Here is a 20,365-nt window from a genome sequence, read left to right on the forward strand (position 1 = left end):
GAATCCAATTGATGAGAGAGAGGAGAGATACTGCAGGTGAGGGACGTCGAGATCATGATGGGAGGACATGCAGAGATGACTGGCCACACTAGTGGAAGCCCATGAACTGTGGACTGGTGGCTGTGGAGCCCCCATGGGACTGGACTAGGCCTTCTGGACACAGAAGACAGTTGTTTGGCTTGAACCGTTTGGGGGGGCACCCAGGCAGGGGGATCGGGATCTGTCCCTGGTGCATGGGCAGGCTTCTGGAATCTGGTGCCTGTGGTGTGACACCTTGCACAGCCTTGGTGCAGTGGGAACGGGCTTGGACTTGCCTAGGCTCAGTGTGCTGGACTCTGCTGACTCCCCATGGGAAACCTCGATTTGGGGGATGTGGGGATGCGGGATGGCATGGGAAAGAGGGCTTGGGGGTGGGAGGGGAGGAGGGGGGTCTGTGGATAGCATGTGGAGTGAGTAGAAAAATTCTTAATAAAGAAAAATGAAAAAAAATAATCACATCCACATTTCCTTAGTTGATTAGTAAGATATATTTCTTATATTGCTAAACAGGGCTATAAAAACCCCAGTTGAATAAAAATGGCAAAGTTATTATGAGAATATAAAGTTAGATCTTGATATCACTCATGAAAATCCATTTAACATTTCTAAGAATAACCATAAGATATATGAAAAGGTTGGAGAAAAGTTTTTTATGGCACAATCCTGGAGCTCCAGCTCTTATTCCACTAATGGCATTATCTAAAACATAACAGTGTCTATAAGCAGAGCTATAACTATGACAGTCAGCTACACTATTACAAAGCTCTCATACTATCATTTCACTCAGTTTAGCTATCCCTCTGCACCTTGTCAATGTGTCCTTGGGCTTCTCAAGTCCTCTCTGAAAGACCAAGCTTCAGAAACATTACTCAGCTTACGTCACACAATACACAACAGGATGTGACCTGGCAACTTACAGAGATAGGACATCTATGTAAACAGGTGCTTTTCATCTTCACTAATGAACCACAAGTGGAAACAGGAAAAAAAATAGAGAGAGAACAGAAGGAAAGTCTACAGGAGGTGAATGAAACACATCTTTTAACTTAAAAGCACTAATTCTCTCTGTGTGGTGATTTCCAAGGAGGAAGAAAGAGAGGAAGTGAGGGAGGCCAAAGAGAGTGGAGGGAGGGCACAAAGTTGCAAAACCTAGGTCCTTGTTTGTGCATGTCTACCTGTGACAGTATCCTGAGCTTCAAAGAGAAGCAAGGTTTGAAATCTGAGTGTGAGAGGCTACTCCATGAGATACACTTTCAATTATCAAGTACATAAAATTGAAAACTGAGTCAAAATTACAATTTTCTCACATCAGGAATATGAAAGATAGGACTACTTATGTGTCTTAAATTGTCCACTAATCTTTAATGGATGTGATATGATGGAATTCATCCTGTTGGTTTGTATAAAAGTTTTTGCTCTCTTGTTTAAGGACATAAAACTGATAAAATGAAGTATATATGTGGATCAAATTAGATGATCTGTATATCTTAAATGTTATATATAATTAAAATATGATAAATCAAAGAATTAATATGCTTTTCTCACTTAAAAAAAAAGAAATGGGTTAATTTAAGATATAAGAACTAGATAGCAAAAAGTCTGCCACGGCCATACAGTTTTTAAGTAATATAAGTCTCTGTGTGTTTACTTGGGTCTGAGTGGCTATGGGCCCCAGCGGGACTGGAGAAATCTCCAGTTACAATTGGCGCCCAACAGCTCGAGTTTCCACCTAAAACCTGAGAATACTTAGTAAGCAATTCTAAATGGAGCCCAAAACAGATTCCTACTTCATGTCTCATGCGGGCAGCTAGACGCCACAACATGTGGGCTTGAGCTACTCTATGGCGGGTTCGCAGCGTGCGGGCTTGACCTGCATGCAACATGGCAGATTCCAAACCACTCAGTACGCTGCGGGGAGGATATAGCTTTTGCTAGTAAAAAAACCTGGAAAAACTCCAGCTATAATGAACAGTTACTGTTTTTAAACCAGATGTATCCTGCCCAGCCATAAAATGGTGTATCTAGTAAATGCAAGAAGGAACAAATGGTTCTGAGTTTCCTCAGTTTCCTCATCTACCTCATCCCTGGACACTTGTTTGTGATATTTTCAGATTTAAACCCTCCCATAATCTTTACAGATGCCACAGACTTCCATGAATTCCTTTATCCCCTTTCCATTTACCCTTTATGAACAATAAAACCTTTGGGAGAAAAGCAAAAAACAATAAGCTGGGCAGTGGTGGCACACACCTTTAATCCCAGCACTCAAGAGGCAGAAGCAGAGGCAGGCAGATGTCTGTAAGTTTGAGGCTAGCCTGGTCTACAGAGTGAGTTCTAGGACAGCTGGAGCTCGAGAAACCCTGTCTTGAAAAAAAAAACAACAACAAACAATCATATAGAATTGATGGGATTTTAGACAACCTTACTGAAACCAGTCAGCCTTAAAAGGAATGTCACTCAAAAGAACATGCCCAACTGTATAAAACTTTTGGCTGAAATCTTTAGTACACAGGCATCAGACGCAACATGGTAGGCTCACAATTCATATCATTGTAAAAGGATTTATTGTTTAATCATTCTTTCACCCCTCAGCCGCATCCAGCCACTCATTCTGCTTTTCTGATCATTCTAAAAGCTGAATATAGTCCCCTTTATGGAAGATGAAAAGCAATGCGAACATCAATACTTTTCAGCATGCCTTTATTAGGCACTATGCCACTGTGCAGGGAGTGCTGGTTTGCAACAAGCAAGATTTTTCTAGGGCTCCACAGGGTAGTCCTTTTTCAAGGTCACTGGGACACTCATGGACTTGAAATGCCGCTGTCCATCTAAATACAACATGGACTCTGAAACACAAGAAAGACACCTCTGGAGAAATGTGCAGCACCCTAGACAATCATTTAGATGAATGACTACTTGGGAATACTAGGGAGAGCAGCTATGCTGAGAGAGCAGACCCTGACTCCATTCTTTTTGTTGGCTACACTAGGCTTTCATTATCAGTGGCTGTTTGCAGTTTGAACCAGCTCCATGTACAACAGCTGTGCAACGCAGCAACAGCCACTCCTGGGGCCCCAAAGGTATCTTTAGCTTTCAGGGCTACAGAACTTCAAAACCCAAATCTCCCAAAGACATGCTTCTGGGCTAACAGGTTTGGGGACACTGCTGAGGATAATTTAAAAGAAGAGGGGTGGAAATATAACTCAGTGGTGGAGTACAAGTTTGGCTTATGTGAATCCCTGGGTTCGGAGGTAATTTAAAAGATGCGGGCTGGGAATATAGCTCAGTGGCAGAGTACTTGCCTAATGTATGAAAGCCCCTGGGTTCAATCCCCTGCCACAATTTTTTCTTGAGAATTTCTTTCTTTCATTAGGAAGAAGCAATCATCACAACTTACCTCCGTATGTTCTGGGGCAAATCAAGGGTACTTCTTTTTCCGACATGAATGTAAAATGAAAGACATTGGTGGTCATATGCTCATTACTCTCAAGAGAGGACACTTCACTATGTACTCTGACTTGAATGTAATTGTCCTGAGTAAAGCATACCTAACAGATTATAGACATAAGACTTAATCAGTTGTTTTAGGAAGGAGGAAAGAAACCAGTCATAAAAGAAACACAGAAGGTAAAACCTTCTTTTCTAAACCCAAATGACAAAAAATACTTTTCACCTTTCATGACACACCTACCTGTGAAGAAAGAAAGAGCAATGAGCCAACTTCAACAGGTTTCTGAAACATTATATCATCTACTGTCACCACAAATGGCCGGGAACCACTATTGGAAAAAGCCCAAAATTGGAATGAATTGCAAAATTCAGGTCTAAAATGTTTCCCTTAACAATTCACTGATGCAAAATAACAACGGTCAAAAAATAAATGTATAGAAAGGGAAAAATATCAAATGTAGCTACTATGAGGGCTATGTTCATTAAAGTAAAATTCTGGGACTGGATATGCTCTAAATACACTGTATTCATGTATGGCATTACCTAGGAATATATAATAAAAGTTTTTCATTCAAAAAAATCTGAGGCATTTAACTTTGATTTTAGAATGTTAGCCCATTAATTCAAGACCTACTGAAAAAAAAGACAGCAATACAAAAAAGGGGAAAGAAACAATGATTTGGGACCTATATGGTCAGTGTTATCTCTTACATAACTCACCCATTTGGAACATGAAGAGACACATACACATACATTAAAAAAAAACAGAACAACAACAATAGAATGTTCCCACAAGCATGTGAGCATGTGCACACATAGATCTTATAAAAAGCATAATCCTATAGTGCAGTTCAGAGTGGTTTAAAATGTTTCCTTTCAAAGGAATAAAATAACTTGCTTCTCAGAAGTTAACTTAACTCAAACTCACCCAAAGCTACAAGCAGTAGCCCACCCAAGTTCATATGCTTTCCTCATAAGAAAACCACCAAAGATCCGATTGAAAATGTTCCGCTCCTATTAAAAAATAAATGAGTAAAAAAAATGAGTATTAATAAATAAAAGTTTGTGGCTACCCTTATATAGAGAACAAAGAAATTAACAATATCATAATAGAGGTCCGTTTAAAGGTGTGTCAAATTTTAGACAATTAACATGAATGCAATCTAGCACATTCAGAAGACTGCTCACAAAGTTCTAGTACCTGAGGATGACAAATATCCAAGCTCTTGAGTTTTGTATTCTCCATCCACACTGACTTAGGAGGCAAAATTCGACTATGAAAGCTTATAGTCCTGTGCAAGTGGAGAAGAATGAAACCCGGTTACTGTCATGTTTTCACTGTGGAGAGGAAATAGGTTATAAACATTCTCCATTCAAGTGTGGCTCTGGAGAAGACCTTGGACTTGACTGCTTTCTCAACTTGCAGTCTCCCCATCTTAACTTACTTTGGATCCAGTGTGCTAAGAAACAGCTCATGTATGGCATTCCTCTCCTCGGGACTGGGAGCCATTTTCAGTAAGGAAATGGAGCTAAAGGCAATTCTTCGTCCCTTGTTCACTGGAGTATGCAAAAACAAAGAAGTATGATGATCAGGAGGGTCACCCCACAGCACCTAGGGTACTTGGCAGCATCCAAAGTATATCTAAGTTCCAAAATCCCACAAGAATAATTTATATAATATATAAATATATAAATATATAATATAAATATTATATATATATATATATATATATATATATATATATATATATATATATATCTCCAAGAGAAGGCTGCAGAGACCACATAGAATTTCCAGAGATGGACCAGGGACACAGTTGAGTGGGAAACACTTATGCACAGGTACAAGGCCCTGGGTTCCAATCCCAAACCACAAAAGAAACCTTTTTTTCCAGTGAGTATTTTCTTTTATTTTTTAAGACTTTATTTTGTTTTGTTTTGTTTTCTTTTGTTTTTCGGGATAAGGTTTCTCTGTGTTAACAGCCCTGGCTGTCCTGGAACTTGCTCTATAGACCAGGCTGGCCTCAAACTCACAGAGATCCACCTGTCTCTGCCTCCTAAGTGCTGGGATCAAAGGCATGCACCACCATCGCCCAGCTAAAGAATTTTTTTATAATTTATTTTTATTTTATGTGTATTTGGTGTTTTGCCTGCATATATGTCTGTATGAGGATGTCAGGTCCCCTGGAACTGGAGTTACTGACAGGTTGAGCTGCCATGTGGGTGCTGGGAATTGAACCCGAGTCCTCTAGAATAGCAGCCAGTGCTCTTGACCACTGAACCACCTTTCCAGCCTGAGTATTTTCTTTAAGATGGAAATTATATCAGTTTAGTATGAGGACACTGGTTATCATATTGATCTACAGCCCTGACCTGACTTGCATTTAAAGCACTAAGATATAATTCCCATTTCATGAAAAATAGCTACCAGTGTTCCAGTACATGGTCCTGCACCCATGCACATCCACCAGCACTAAGTGGACTCAGTTTAAAAAAAGAGTACATGAAGTTGAGAGGGAAAAGTGGGCAGTGGGTGGGGAAGGAAGGAAAAGAAGGGCAGGGATTGGGGTAGATTTATATTTTTGGTTGTGAGCCTAGCCTTTAACAGCTGAGCTATCCCTCCAGCCCTATGGAGGGCGGGAAAACCGGGCAAAGCCGGGCGGCACGGGGCGGGCCCCACGGGCGCCCGAGGGGGGGCTCCCTAATGGCCGGCCTCAGAGCGGCCGTCTGCGGCAAGGGGCGGGAGTCTGAGGGAGACACGCCGCCTAACGGGGACCGCCCGCGGGCGGCCCTCGATGATGACGGGCTCCCTGAGGGCCCCCACCGCCCCCCCCCCGACCCCGGGGACGGAGAGAGCGACCCCCCCTCCCCGGGGATCTTTAAACCTACTCGCCGGAATGCGATAGCCAGGTACCCAGACAGGGTCGGGGTGGGCGCTCCGAGGCGGAGGGGGGATCCCACCGCGATGACACCCGCGTCACGCCCCCCCCCCCAACATGACACCGTGTATGGCCATGGTGGGAGGAGGGCGGCGGGGAGGCCGACGCAGCGCTCACCCTCCCCCCCCCCCCAGCGGACATAACGCACGCCACCCCTGTAAAGGAACGGGAGAGCCAGATGGGAAAGAGGGACAACCACGGGCCGGGGTGAGGCAGCGGCGGCAGAGAGGGAAGGAGGGAGGGAAGGAGGGGCGAGGCCCCCCTGGCCTGCCGTCCACCACGAGTCAACCGACCGAGGTCTGGCGACCACAAGGATCCACGGATAGTCCGGGATGGGGGCAGGCACCCCCCTCTCCTCTCTCTGGACCGCAGGATGACACACAACGACGATGACGACCCGGGGCGCGCCTCCCCTCCCGGCGGGGTAGATTTAATCGAAAGACACTATATGCATGTATGAAATTCTCAAGCAATAAAAAAATGAAAAGACAAATTGCCTCATTTAATACTATCTCATCAATAAAACTGTTCAAAGCATGAACTCCATGGGACAAAATACAATATGTTTTTACTATCAAAAACTTTCTGATATGAGTAAGGCATCTGACTGTTATAAGGGAGCCATATAATCTTCAATAATCCCTTCTATGGTAAAATTAATATGCTTTATATTTTTGTTTTACTATAAACAAATTAACATACATTCTCCTTGTCTAAAGAGCTCTTCTTCTTCTGCATTTTCAGGGATGAGTGGATTTACAAATGCCGGCCTAAAGAAAAGAGAAAAATTCAGTTTAAGAAGTGGGCTTGATGGCTTACTTCTGTAATCTCAAGATTAGGGATGCTGAGATAGGAGGATGTCAAGTGTATGCTATTTATGCTATTATCTAATAAAAAAACAACTGCCTGACAGTTTTAAAGTCTTCATCAGGGTTATGACTCAATGATAGGGTGCTGGCCTAGCATATGTAAGGCCCTGGGGGCCAGCGCTGCCAACATGAAAAGGTTTCTTTTGCCATTTGTTTTAGGTAATACTTACTGACAGTCTCATACATGGACACTGGAACAATTAAGTAAGCCTTCTCCTTACAGACCTAACTATGCACTAGAAAGTTCACATTCTAAAAAGGATACAGAAGTTGGGCATGTGGCACATGCCTGTAATCCTAGCACACGAGAGATAGAAGGAGGAGGAAAAGGAGTCCAAGGTCATCATCATGAGTTTGAGGCCAACCTGCCCTCCATAAGGCCCTGTCTCACAAAAAGAAAGGGACAAAGAATACAGGATACAGGTACTTGCCACACAGTTAAACCTGATTCTACTCATTGGGACACAAATATGGGTTTAGAAGTTCTACAAGAAAACTGACTTGGACTCTACAAAAATCTCAATGTCTTCAGAGATAGAAAGCAGGAGGGGTACTTCTGCTAAATAAACACAATAACCAAATCAAATGCAGGACCCTTTAGTGCAGCAGTTCTCAACCTGTGGGTCTCAACCCCACAGGGGTAACATATCAGATATTTGCAATATGATTCATAACAGTAGCAAGATTACAGTTATGAAGCAGCAACAAAAAAAATCTTATGGTTAGGGGTCATCATAACATGAGGAACTGTATTAAAGGGTTATAGTATTAGGAAGGTTGAGAACCACTGTTTAGTGGATCCTGAATCTGGGCTGGCACTTCACAAGGATATTTTAGGGAAATCTGGTGAAATCCAAATATGAATCATGTATTAGATAATATAATTGCTTCACTATTAAGTTGGAAATATTGTAATATAAAGCCATTGAAGTCATGTATGAGAATTACTTTGTTTTTAAGAGACATACACTAAACTACTGAGAGTTGAAGTCACCAAAAGCATACATTTAAATGATTCAGAAAAAAATGATCCACGTGTGTAATTTCATAGGGTGAGAAAGATAAATGCGGTTCCATGTTGACTGGGGAATTTAGGTAAAAGGTATATGAGGATTCACTGCATCATTAAAAATTCTTGAAAATAAAAATAAAACAAATAATAACTATGAGTCAACAAAAATGATAAATAAAAAAATTCTTCAAAATAAAAATTGAATTCCTCACATAATTAAAAAAATAAGGAAAAAAAGTTTTTCACTGTAGTGAAAAAAATCTAACATATACATCATTTGTGAACCTTAGATTTCAAACCAAAACATAAAATTATATATAATATATACATATACACATATATACATATACATACATACATACATACATATACATTATGTGACATGAAATTAGGACTGAAACAATCTGGGAAAATATAGAGGAAGGAAGGAGAAGAAAAAAGATGGTTGGGGTCAATATGATCCAAGCCTATAATACACTTGTACAAAAATGTCTTTATGAGATACATGCTGTGATGGTTAGTATTGTCAATTTGACAGAATCTGGTATCATATGGAAAATAGACCCCTGCTTGGGCACGTGAGGGATTATGTAAACTACATTAGCTTCTAGGCATGCCTATGGAAGATTACCTTGACAATACTAATTGAGGTGGGAAGACCAGCCCACTGTGGGTGACATTGTTCTCTGGCTGGGATCCTAGACTACAGAAAGTAGAAAAAGTGAGCTGAACACTAGCATTCACTCACTGTTATCTGCTTCCTGATTGTGAATGCAATGTGACCAGTTGCTTTAAGCTCCTGCTGCCTTGATTTCCCTACTATCATAGACTGTACTCTTTTTTTTTAATTTAATTTAATTTTATTTTACAATATAATTTAAATCTACATATCAGCCACGGATTCCCTTGTTCTCCTTCCTCCCGCCCCCCTCTCCCCTTTCCCCCAGCCCACCCCCCATTCCCATCTCCTCCAGGGCAAAGCCTCCCCCACAGACTGAGATCAACCTGGTAAACTCAGTCCAGGCAGGTCCAGTCCCCTCCTCCCAAGCCGAGCCAAGTGACCCTGCATAAGCCCCAGGTTTCAAACAGCCAACTCATGCACTGAGCACAGGACCCGGTCCCACTGCCTGGATGCCTCCCAAACAGATCAAGCCAATCAACTGTCTCACCTATTCAGAGGACCTGATCCAGTTGGGGGCCCCTTAGCCATTGGTTCATAGTTCATGTGTTTCCATTCGTTTGGCTATTTGTCCCTGTGGGCGGTGGTGGCGCACGACTTTAATCCCAGCACTCGGGAGGCAGAGGCAGGCGGATCTCTGTGAGTTCGAGGCCAGCCTGGACTACAGAGCAAGCTCCAGGAGAGGCACCAAAACTACACAGAGAAACCCTGTCTCAAAAAGCAAAACCAAAATCAAAAAAATATGTTGGGATAAACTTTCAACAGCCCGAACTGACCTACTCTGGTGATAGGATGGCCAAACACCCTAATTGTCATGTTAGAAACCCCATCCAATGACTGAGGGAACCGGATGCAGAGATCCACAGTTAGGCCCCGGGTAGAGCTCCGGGAGTCCAATTGGCGAGAAAGAGGAAGGTTTATATGAGCGAGACTGTACTCTTGACCCGTAAGCCACAAGAAACCCTTTCTCCCCTAAATTCTTTTGTCAGGGTATTTTACCATAGCAAAAAGAAAAGTAACTAAGATATTATACAACACACACACACACACACACACACACACACACACACACACACATACACACACACTGTATGGGACCAGCAATGTCACTCTGCTCATAAAGGAACTTGCTGACAAGCCTGATGACCTGAATTTTATTCTCCAGACCCACATGGTGAAAGAAGAGAACTGACTGTCCTCTCACCTCCATACATGTGCCATGTCATGTGCACGTACATTTCAATAAGAAAATAAAATTTAAAAATGCTTTAAAGCAGTGGTTCTCAACCCTCCTAATGCTACAACCCTTTCATGTAGTTTCTCAAGTTGTGGTGACCCCCAACCATAAAATTATTTTTTTTGCTACTTCATAATTGCAATTTTGCTACTGTTATGAACTATAAATACCTGATATGCAACCCCTAAAGGTGTCACAACCCTCAAGTTGAGAACCACTGCTTTAAAGAACCAAAAAAACTGAAATTTTTGGTTTGGGAAGTGGAAATTTATCTGCTGGGAGGGAAACCTGAAACAATACCCTGAGTATTTGCAAATGAGTCACTGGCCAGCCACTGGTCACAGAAGGTCAGCTGGAGCTAATAGGAGCAGATGAGTATTATTCTTTGTTCAAATCACAGTTATTAAGGCATTTTCCTTTTTTAGAAGGGGTCTCACTTAGCCCAAGTTGGCCATAAACTAACAATCTGCCTGTTTCAATCTTTCAAGTGTTAAAATTACAAAAAGCATGTGCCATCACAGCTGGCTTAAGGTAGTATTCAATCATAACCTGGTTTTCCAAACAAGCTTTCTATATAACAGGAAAAAAAATCCCATTACTGACTCCTAGGTTGGGTTTCTAATACATATGTGATTAGGTCACCAGATTGTCCTGAGAAAATAGCAATAGAGCAGCAATCCCCATACCCAACTAAACAGCCTTCAGTTTGCAGGCCTTGGGCAAGTACCTGTTGCTGGAAGCCAAGTATTCACTTTAAGCGTAAAAAAACAAAGGCCTATATAGTTAAATTTCACACAAAAATGTCCATTTAAACTCCTGAAGTTTTTCTGTTTAACACATATCCTAGCTCTATACACTGAGGCATAGAAATAAGTGACAAAATATTACCAATATTATTCCAGTGCCTAGATTTTGGAGTCAGATACTAGTTCCCACTAAAAGGAGCCCCAGGATTCTATAGATAATGGCTGACTCCAGGGTTTTGGAAGGAAGGCTATTAAGATGAAGGAGACAGTACTGGGAGAGATGACTGGAAATGTGGGGCATGTTGAAACCTAGTGTAGTATAAACTCCCTGGAATCTATGAGTGTGACCCTAGCGAAGTCTCCTTGTAATGGAGTGCCAAGAGGCATGATATAAGTATAGCAGATGGCAATTAATATTCAGTTATCAGCACACCAGAAGTTCAACTCTCTGATGGGAATGTTTTGTTCAAGCAAGACTTCTGAGAATATAGACTCCAGAATGTCTTTTGCTTATGCTGAGATTTCACATTGTTGCTGCTACATGCTTTTCTCTGGTATGATGTATTTATATATGGGGAGTCCCCCACTGCCTATAGAATTCCACAAAAAGCTGTTTTATATCATAGCTCAGGTTGACATAGGAAAATAGTTGAATTTCCCCACCTGCCAAGACAGCTGTACACTATTAGGAGATATAAAGCTTCAAAGTAACTTTAGATTAGACCAGGTGCCTTGCTAATGGTTTTTAAGATAAACTATTCCCGGAAAAAGCAGTCCACTTCACTAGGACATACAGCCAGCTGTCTGATTTGTTGAACCAAGGTTAAAGGCACAAAGCAACCTAATTGCTATGCCAGTTTCTCTTGCTAGGTCTGGCTGATAACTTAGGACAATGATTTTATAGTTTTATGATATGGGTATGTAACTGGAAGACTCATAGTTCAGCCAACTAACTGTTTTTATGTTAAGTCCTGAAATCGCACTAGTGACAGAGAGCAATTTACCGAGGTCTAGAGAGAAATGGTTTTTGTTCAGCTACACAGCAGGGAAAGATTTTTTCCAACTGGCTAGGGCCACAGAGAATAATCTGACTTCACAGTCCCTAGAAAGAGTTGCAAGTTTCCTTTTTTATGATCTAAAGTTACACGCAGGACAGAAAAATATATTTTAAGATTTAAAATGCTTTTGTTATCACTGTGCCTTGGAGAGTGCCAAAGTGAGCTCATATTAAGAGAATTAAGTTAACCTGAATTCCAGCCAAAGCATTTAAGACATAGCTCTCTCCCTGTAAACACTCCCACTGTGATAGAGTCTGGCATTTATGACAAATGACAAAATGTTAGTTTAAAATGTTGTTACACTCAGAAATATAGGGTGTAGTACATGATTTCCTTATTTTTCTTAGACTCCTCAATAGTTTAGTTTTATAACTCCTTTAACATCCTTTATAAGACTATCTCCCTAGTAAAATAACAATGATTGGTTCTTTCTTTGTAACTGCAGCCCATCAATTAGGGAGTTGAGATTTATTCCATGTGAGTTGTCGGGATAACTCTGTTTCTTATTATTTACTGGAATGTGACCTTCAGATGTAACTCCTATATTCAACATGAAAGATTCTGTTGGGTATATGTAACTGTGAAGAACAAAGAGATTCAGAGTCAACATGAGAGAATAAAGTGAGAAACCATCAAGAGAGTGTGAGTTCTTTCCTTTCCCTGAAAATCCTCAGATAGAAAAAAGTCTTAGCCCCACTAACACTGTGGATTTCTTGCAAGCCCTGTGTGTAGCCTTGGAGCTGGTTCCCCAAGGCTACAATAGGGAAGGATATAGTCCCTAAACTGTCCATCTTCTATAACCAGGCAAGGTTCCTAGCAGTGGGACTGGAACATCAACCCAGTCACAAAACCTTTGACCTACAATCTGTCCTGCCTGCAAAATGTACTGGGGTAATGGTGGCACAAAACTTGTGAGAGAGGCTCGTCAACAACTGGTCCAACTTGAGGCCCATTCCATGAGAGGGAGCCCATGCCTGACACTGGCTGTATGACCAGGAACAAAAGGCAGGATAGTCCAGAGACCCAGGATAGAACCAAACACGACTGGCCAAAAATAAAAATTAAAAAAAAAATCAAAGAAATGATTCCTAATGATATTTTGCTATACTCGTAGATCAGTGCCTAGCCCAGTTGTCATCAGAGCGGCATCATGCAGCAACTGATGGTAGCAGATGCAGAGACCTACAGCAAAACATTAGGCAGAGCTCAGGGAATCCTGCTGAAGAGGGCAAGGAAGTATTGTAGAAGCCAGAGGGGTCAAGACACCATGAGAATACAGCTCACAGAAGCAACTAAGCAGGGCATAGAGCAGCTCACAGAGTCTGAAGTGACAAACACAGACCCTGTATGGGTCTGAGCTAGGTCCTGTGCATATACGTTATGGTTATATAGCTTAGAGTTCTTGTGGGACTCCCAACAATTGGAGTGGAGCGGGTATCTGTGACTCTTTTGCCTATACTTGGGATCCCTTTGCCAAGTCCAGCTGTGATTTGAGGGTGCCCAGTTTTATTGTAACTTGTTAGACCATGTTTGGTGGATATCCCTGGGAGGCCTGCTCTTTTTGTTTTTGAAGGGAAACAGAGGAGGGAGAGGTCTAAGGAAGAAAGGAGGTAGGGGAAGGGTCTGGGAGGAGTGAAGGGAGGGGAAACTGCAGTAAGGAAGAAATGTATGAGAGAATAAAAGGGGGGAAAAGGTGAGCCTACACCATCTTGACATACCAGAGGACAGGAAGGTATAACAGACTATTGGGGTAGATAAATGCTCCTCTTAGCCTTACAGAGAGAAGCTTCTTTGTGTAGTGGCCAGAGGTTAACTGTTGAGTGCTCATCACTAAATGAGGTTCTTTATCAGCCATTCCTGGCTCAGGGAACTGTAAGGATATACATATAAGAGCAGGAAGATGGGGAACAATGCTGTGAAAAACTATCTTCTGGACATGACAAGACAGTTTATATTCATGAACTCCCAGCAACTGTGGTTACCTGCACTAACTGGAGGCCATCAACATTTCATCATGGATGGGGAGAGGCTCATGAAGTCTTGCCCCTCCCAGAGGTTTGCCTGGGGAAAGCCACCATTTTCTTCAGTGGTGTAGCTACTGATAAGTTACCCATGTTCCAATAAATAACACTCCCTCATCCTCACATAAGCAACCCTAATTAAACTCAGTGGGTCATAGAAAAAGACAAGAAAGTAGGAGGGGCATTGTTGGGAAGAAGGGGTTCAGCAGGTGTGGGGAGAAGAGTACAGAATGAGAATAAGAGGAGAAAGAGGTAAATGTGATCAAACTACATTGTGAGCGCATGTGTGTGTCTGAAACTATCAAAGAATAAATAAAAAAGGATAGGATGTTAAAGGAGTTATAAAACTAAACTATTGAGGAGTCTAAGAAAAATAAGGAAATCATGTACTACACCCTATATTATTATATTATATTATTTCTGAGTGTAACAACATTTTAAACTAACATTTTGTCATTAGTCATAAATGCCAGACTCTATCACAGTGGGAGTGTTTAAAGGGAGAGAGCTGTGTCTTAAATGCTTTGGCTGGAATTCAGGTTTACCTTAATTCTCTTAATATGAGCTCACTTTGGCACTCTCCAAGGCACAGTGTTCCTGATGTTGCTAAGATTGATCTGTATATTCAAGGAATGACAGGCTGATTTCTCCCTAATTGGTGGGCTGCAGTTACAAAGAAAGAACCAATCATTGTTATTTTACTAGTTGAGATTTATTCCATGTGAGTTGTCAGGATAACTCTGTTTCTTATTATTTACTGTAATGTGACCTTCAGATGTAACTGAATGTTGTGAAAGGCTCGATGAGTTCAGTAGGTGTTGGTGGTTCCACTTTCATGATTAACTAGGAAAATAGTGCAATGAAATATTATTGTTGTAAATACAAATTATCAAAAATTGAAAACAAAAAACTAATGGGGGTAGGCTGAAAGGACAAATGTGTCCCATCTCCACCAACCTGAACATCAAGAAGAGCAAGGACTACAGTTGGTTGAAATATACATTAATATACCAAATCCATGGAAGTCAGACACCTTTTTTAAAGAGAAAAAAGAAATGGAAATATGTCATTAGCAAATGGACCAACCCTTTATTCTGAAAAATATGTGCGTATATATATATATATAACAAATATATACCAACTTCCAAAGCTGTCTTCTAACCTACACACATTCTCTCTCTCTCCTCTCAATATTTATATAAATATTTATATAAATAAATAAATAGAAAAGATGGAAGTAGTAGTAGCTAATCTAATCACAAGATGAAGAAGAGAAAAACAACTTCACAATGGAGAAATCAGCCTGTCATTCCTTGAATATACAGATCAATCTTAGCAACATCCCAGGTGGAAGCACCGACACCTACTGAACTCATAGAGCCTTTCACAACATTCAGGAACAGTAACACCAAAAATGTGCTCTCACTGATCCTGACTTTGAATCTTACATGAAGCTCCAGGTCGAACTTCCGGTACAGGACACAGTAGGTACAGGGTACCACATACAAAGAATTAAGATGTCATGAGGAAGCAATAAGGCAAAGCCAGCAAGTAGGATATTTTGTGCAAAAGTTAGCCCAACCTTTCAATAAATTAATGATATAAAACAGTAAGAGGGTAGTGGGAACACACAAGTGAGCTAGATTAGAACACACTTAAAAGAATGTACAACTTGTAAGTATATCAAAATCCAAATTGTACATATTCAGGGGATATGACATGGCATGAGTTACATCTCAATAAACCTATTTTAAAAAACAGATTTATGAGACAAAAAAATCAAGCATAACATGTATACTGAATTTGGATCCTAATTTGAACAAACCTCTTTTAAAAGAGATTAAAAAGAAACTATGAATGAATACTATAATATATTAAAGATTACTTATATTTGTCAGGTGTGACAATGGTAATATAGTTTTGAATTTTTATGAGTTTATTTTTTCAGCTGGGAATCAAACTCAGGGCCTCACACATGTTAATCAAACATGCTACCATAGAGGTAAGTCCCTAGCATGGTGATAAAAGTTATTTAAGAAAATAGTCAGTACTAGCATTAGTGCAGAGGGTGCCTGAATTGGCCTGCTCCAGTAATCAGACTGGGGAATACCCTAACTGTCATCATAGAGCTTTCATCCAGTAACTGATGGAGCAGATGTAGAGATCCACAGCTAAGCACCAGGCGAGCTCCAGGAATCCAGTTGAAGAGAGAGAAGAAGAGAGAAGAGCAAGGAGGCTCAAGATCATTGCTGTGGGATATCTTTCTGTATGCTGTGAATATGTGTTGCTCTGATTGGTTGATAAATAAAGCTACATTGGACTATGGCAAAGCAGCTTAGAGGCAGGTAGAAATCCAAGCACATAGACAGGAAGGGACAGGACAGGGGAGAGACGCTAGCCTGCCACCCAAGGAACAACATACCAGTAGACCAGTAAAGCCAAGGAAAACACATGGCAAAACATAGATTAATAGTTAGGGGTTAATTTAAGATATAAGAGCTAGTTAGCAAAAGGCCTGCCATAGACTATACAGTTTGTAAATAATATATGCCTCTGTGTGTTTACTTGGGTCTGAGCAGCTGCGGAACTGGGGAAATCTACAGAGACAACTGAAACAAGCTAGTAGGAATTTATGAACTTTAGACCAACAGCTGTGGAACCTGCATGGGACTGGACTAGGCCCTCTGCATACAGGCGACAGTAATGCAGCTGGGTCTGTTTGAGGGGCCCCTGGTAGTGGGATCAGGATCTATCCCTGGTGTATGAACTGGCTCTTGGAGCCCATTACCTATGGTGGGATGCCTTGCTCAGCCTTGATGCAGGGGAGAGGGGCTTGGTCCTGCCTCAACTGATGTACCAGGCTTTGCTGACTCCCCATGGGAAGACTTACCCTTTTGGAGGAGGGGATGGGGGATGGGCTGGGGAGAGAGCAAGAGGAGGGATGAGAGGGGGATTTGTGGTTGGTATATAAAATGAATAAAAAATTTTCCTAAAATAAAAATAAATAAATAAAAGAGTCAGTTTTGGTATCACAATACTTGAATTCAAGATATATTACAGGACTGATATGATAACACATACCTATAATCCTAGCACTGGCGAGGCTATGACAAGAAGATTGCATCCGATGTAAGCACAGGATAATTGCTAGACTTTGCCTCCAAACCAAAAACCAAGTCTGCCTCTGTTGGTGCATACCTGTAATACCCAGGCTTAACATGGAGTTAAAGGTCATTCTCTGTTCAGGCTTAAGATGGAGTTAAAGGTCATTCTCTGTTGTGGAATATTCCTTTACACTGTGTGAAGATGTGTTGCTGTGACTGGTTTAATAAAAAGCTAAATGGTCAATAGCTAGGCAGGAGGTATAGGTGGGACTTCTGGACAGAGAGAGCTCTGGGAGGAAGAAAGGTGGAGTCATCAGCCAGACACAGAATAACTAGGATGGGCATAATGGAGATGAGGTAACGATCGTTACCTCATGGGGAGTCAGATTAAAAAAATATGGGTTAATTTAAGTTATAAGAGCTAGTTAGAAACAAGCCTAAGCTAAGGTTGAAATTTCATAATTAATAATAAGTCTCTATGTAATTTTTTTGAGCTGGCGGCCCTGTGGGAGCCCATTTTCAGGTGTTTAGTGGCTTTACCCAGCATGTCTGCATAGAGAGGATGATTGAACCACGGGCCTGAGTGCAGGTGTCTGAGATGGTCTGCACTTGGCTGTGCTGGGGGGAAGTCTTTTGCTCTGCCCCTTTGCGTTTCTATAAATACCCTAGTGCAGAGACAGTCAGGGATCATTGGAATAGGTTCTAGGCCCTCTTGAGGCTATCCTGCATTTTCTGTTTATCTTCACAATCTAAATCCTTCTATCTAATATTTCCTGCTACTCTCACTCAAGAAAACTCTGGGGAACTGTGGGGTTGATGGGTAAACGCCCTGCATGGCCCCAAAAGAAAAAATCTGCCTATAATCCTCAGCTACACACAGTGCAAGGATAGCTTGGGCTATACTAGACCATAATACATATACAGAGACTTTAAAAAGCAAAATAGGATGTTACTGGCATTAAACACATACAGATCAGTGGAAGATAATAGATTAGTATATAATAACATAACTATAGTATGTAGCACAAAGGAAAGTCTTCTCAACAAATGGTGCTAGGAAAACTGGGTATGCACACATAGAAGAAAAAAACTAGACTTATCTCTCAGCACTTAAAAAAATGAACTAGCCTGTGGTGGGGACACATGCCTTTAATCCCAGCATTTGGGAGGCAGAGGCAGACAGATCTCTTGAGTTGGAGGCCAGCCTGGTCTACAGAGTGAGTTCCAGGACAGCCAGAGCTACACAGAGAAACCCTGCCTTGAAAACAAAACAAAACAAAAGAATGAACTAAGCACTTAAGTCTAAGATCTGAAACCATTACAAAAAAAAAGTCAATGTAGTGATGCCTAATGATATTCTGCTTAGCCCAATTGTCATCAGAGAGCCTTCATCCAGCAACTGATGGAAACAGATGCAGAGATCCATGGCCAAACATTAGGCCGAGCTCAGGGGAATACTTTGGAAGAGGAAGAGAAAGGAGTGTAGGAGCCAGAGGGGTCAAGGACACCACAAGAAAACCTACAGAAACAACTAACCTGGGCTCCTAAGGGCTCACAGAAACTGAACCAATAACCAGGGACACTGCATGGGACTGACCTAGGCACTCTGCGTATATGTTACACATGTGTAGCTTGGTCCTCTTGTGGGACTCCTAACTCTTTTACAGGCCTTTGGGACCTTACTCCTTATATTGGGTTGCCTTGCCCAACCTTACTACAAAGGGAGGTGCTTAGTCTTACTGAAACTTGGTATGTCACGTTTTGTTGATACTCATGGGAAACCTATACTTTCCTAAACAGAAATGGAGGAGTGGATTGGGGGTGGGAACAGAGCAGGGATGGAGGGTGGAGGGAATGGGAGGAGAGGAGGGAAAGAAAAAAAGAAAAGACAGGAAACACTTAGGGACACTGAAATGGGTAAGGACTTTTGGGAAAATATCTTTTAGACAGAAAACAAAAGGAAAAATAAGCAAATGGGATTACATCAAAATAAAAATTCTACTGAACAAAGGAAACACTCAACAGAATACAGAGAGGACCTATAGAATGGGAGAAAATCTTTACAAGCATACGTTTTAGAAGGAGTTGATATCCAGAGTACACGTTACTCAAAAGAATTTAATAAACTAATTTTAAAATGGGCAAATGATATGAATAGTCCCCCCAAGTAGTGGTTAACAAATAAGTGAAAAAGCATTTAATATCTTTAGCTATCAGAGAGAGAATGAGCAAGTTAAATGAGACACCAATTCACCCCAAGTGGCTATGTTTTTAAAAATTAATGCTAGCAATGATATGGAGGAAAAGGAATGTAGATGGTCTTGGAGGGAATGTAAATTAGTAAAGCCATCATAGAGAACTCTTTTTTTAGAAATAGATGTACCATACGGCCCATTTATCTCTCTTTTATATATATATTCAAAGGAAATTAAATTATCATACCAGAGATACCTGTACACCCCTATTAGTGCATTGTAGCACTATTAACAATCACTAGGATAATTGAGTCAGCTTAGGCATCCATCAACTGTAGTAGAATATTTTAAGGTGTGCTACTTTTGTTTATGTTACATTTGTTTAACTCTGTGAACCTGTGTTACTGGGCTTGTGTAAAACACCTGATGGTCTAATAAAGAACTGAATGGCCAATAGCAAGGCAGGAGGAAAGATAGACGGGGCTGACAAGCAGAGAGAATATATAGAGGGAAAAAATCTGGAAGGAGGAGAGAAAGGAGAAAACTGAGAGGAGAGAGCTAAAATAGAGGAGCCAAAGAAGGAGGAAGACTCCAGGGGCCAGCCACCCAGGTACACCATGAGCCACGGAGTAAGAGTTAAGATGTACAGAAGTTAGAGGACAGGAAAACCCCAGAGGCAAAAGGTAGTCAGGATAATTTAATTTAAGGAAAGCTGGATAGAAACTAAGCCAAGCTAAGGCTGGGCATTTATAAGTAATAATAAGCCTCCTTGTATGATTTGTTTGGGAGCTGGGTGGCGGGCCCCCCAAGAAAAGAGTAAAAACAAACAACAATAATCAACTAATGAATGGAAAAATAAAATGAAACATACATACATACATACATATATATATATATATATATATATATATATATATATAATTTAGCTATTAGGAATAAAGATGCCTACATATCATTGTGAAGTAAAATGTCATTGTATATGAGATTTATGTTTAAAATATTATACATCTTCTTTA

At 41.0% G+C, this 20,365-nt stretch overlaps 1 protein-coding gene across 2 annotated transcripts in view; it reads right to left on the minus strand.

The window, feature by feature from the left end:
- Positions 1-2,722: 2,722 nt before the first annotated feature.
- Positions 2,723-20,365, minus strand: part of Acot9 (acyl-CoA thioesterase 9) — a 43,154-nt gene continuing 25,511 nt past the window's right edge. For both annotated transcript variants that reach the window (XM_052730824.1, XM_052730881.1), the window contains 7 exons: positions 7,131-7,198; positions 4,935-5,046; positions 4,691-4,781; positions 4,418-4,503; positions 3,731-3,818; positions 3,437-3,587; positions 2,723-2,885 (listed from right to left, as the gene is read on the minus strand). In XM_052730824.1, coding sequence (XP_052586784.1) covers positions 2,797-2,885; positions 3,437-3,587; positions 3,731-3,818; positions 4,418-4,503; positions 4,691-4,781; positions 4,935-5,046; positions 7,131-7,198 — 685 coding nt within the window. In that variant the 3' untranslated portion in view covers positions 2,723-2,796. The remainder of the gene's footprint in view (positions 2,886-3,436; positions 3,588-3,730; positions 3,819-4,417; positions 4,504-4,690; positions 4,782-4,934; positions 5,047-7,130; positions 7,199-20,365) is intronic.

This window comes from Peromyscus californicus, unplaced genomic scaffold, assembly GCF_007827085.1.
Source record: "Peromyscus californicus insignis strain IS unplaced genomic scaffold, ASM782708v3 Scaffold_10__1_contigs__length_136768540, whole genome shotgun sequence".
Taxonomy (NCBI): domain Eukaryota; kingdom Metazoa; phylum Chordata; class Mammalia; order Rodentia; family Cricetidae; genus Peromyscus; species Peromyscus californicus.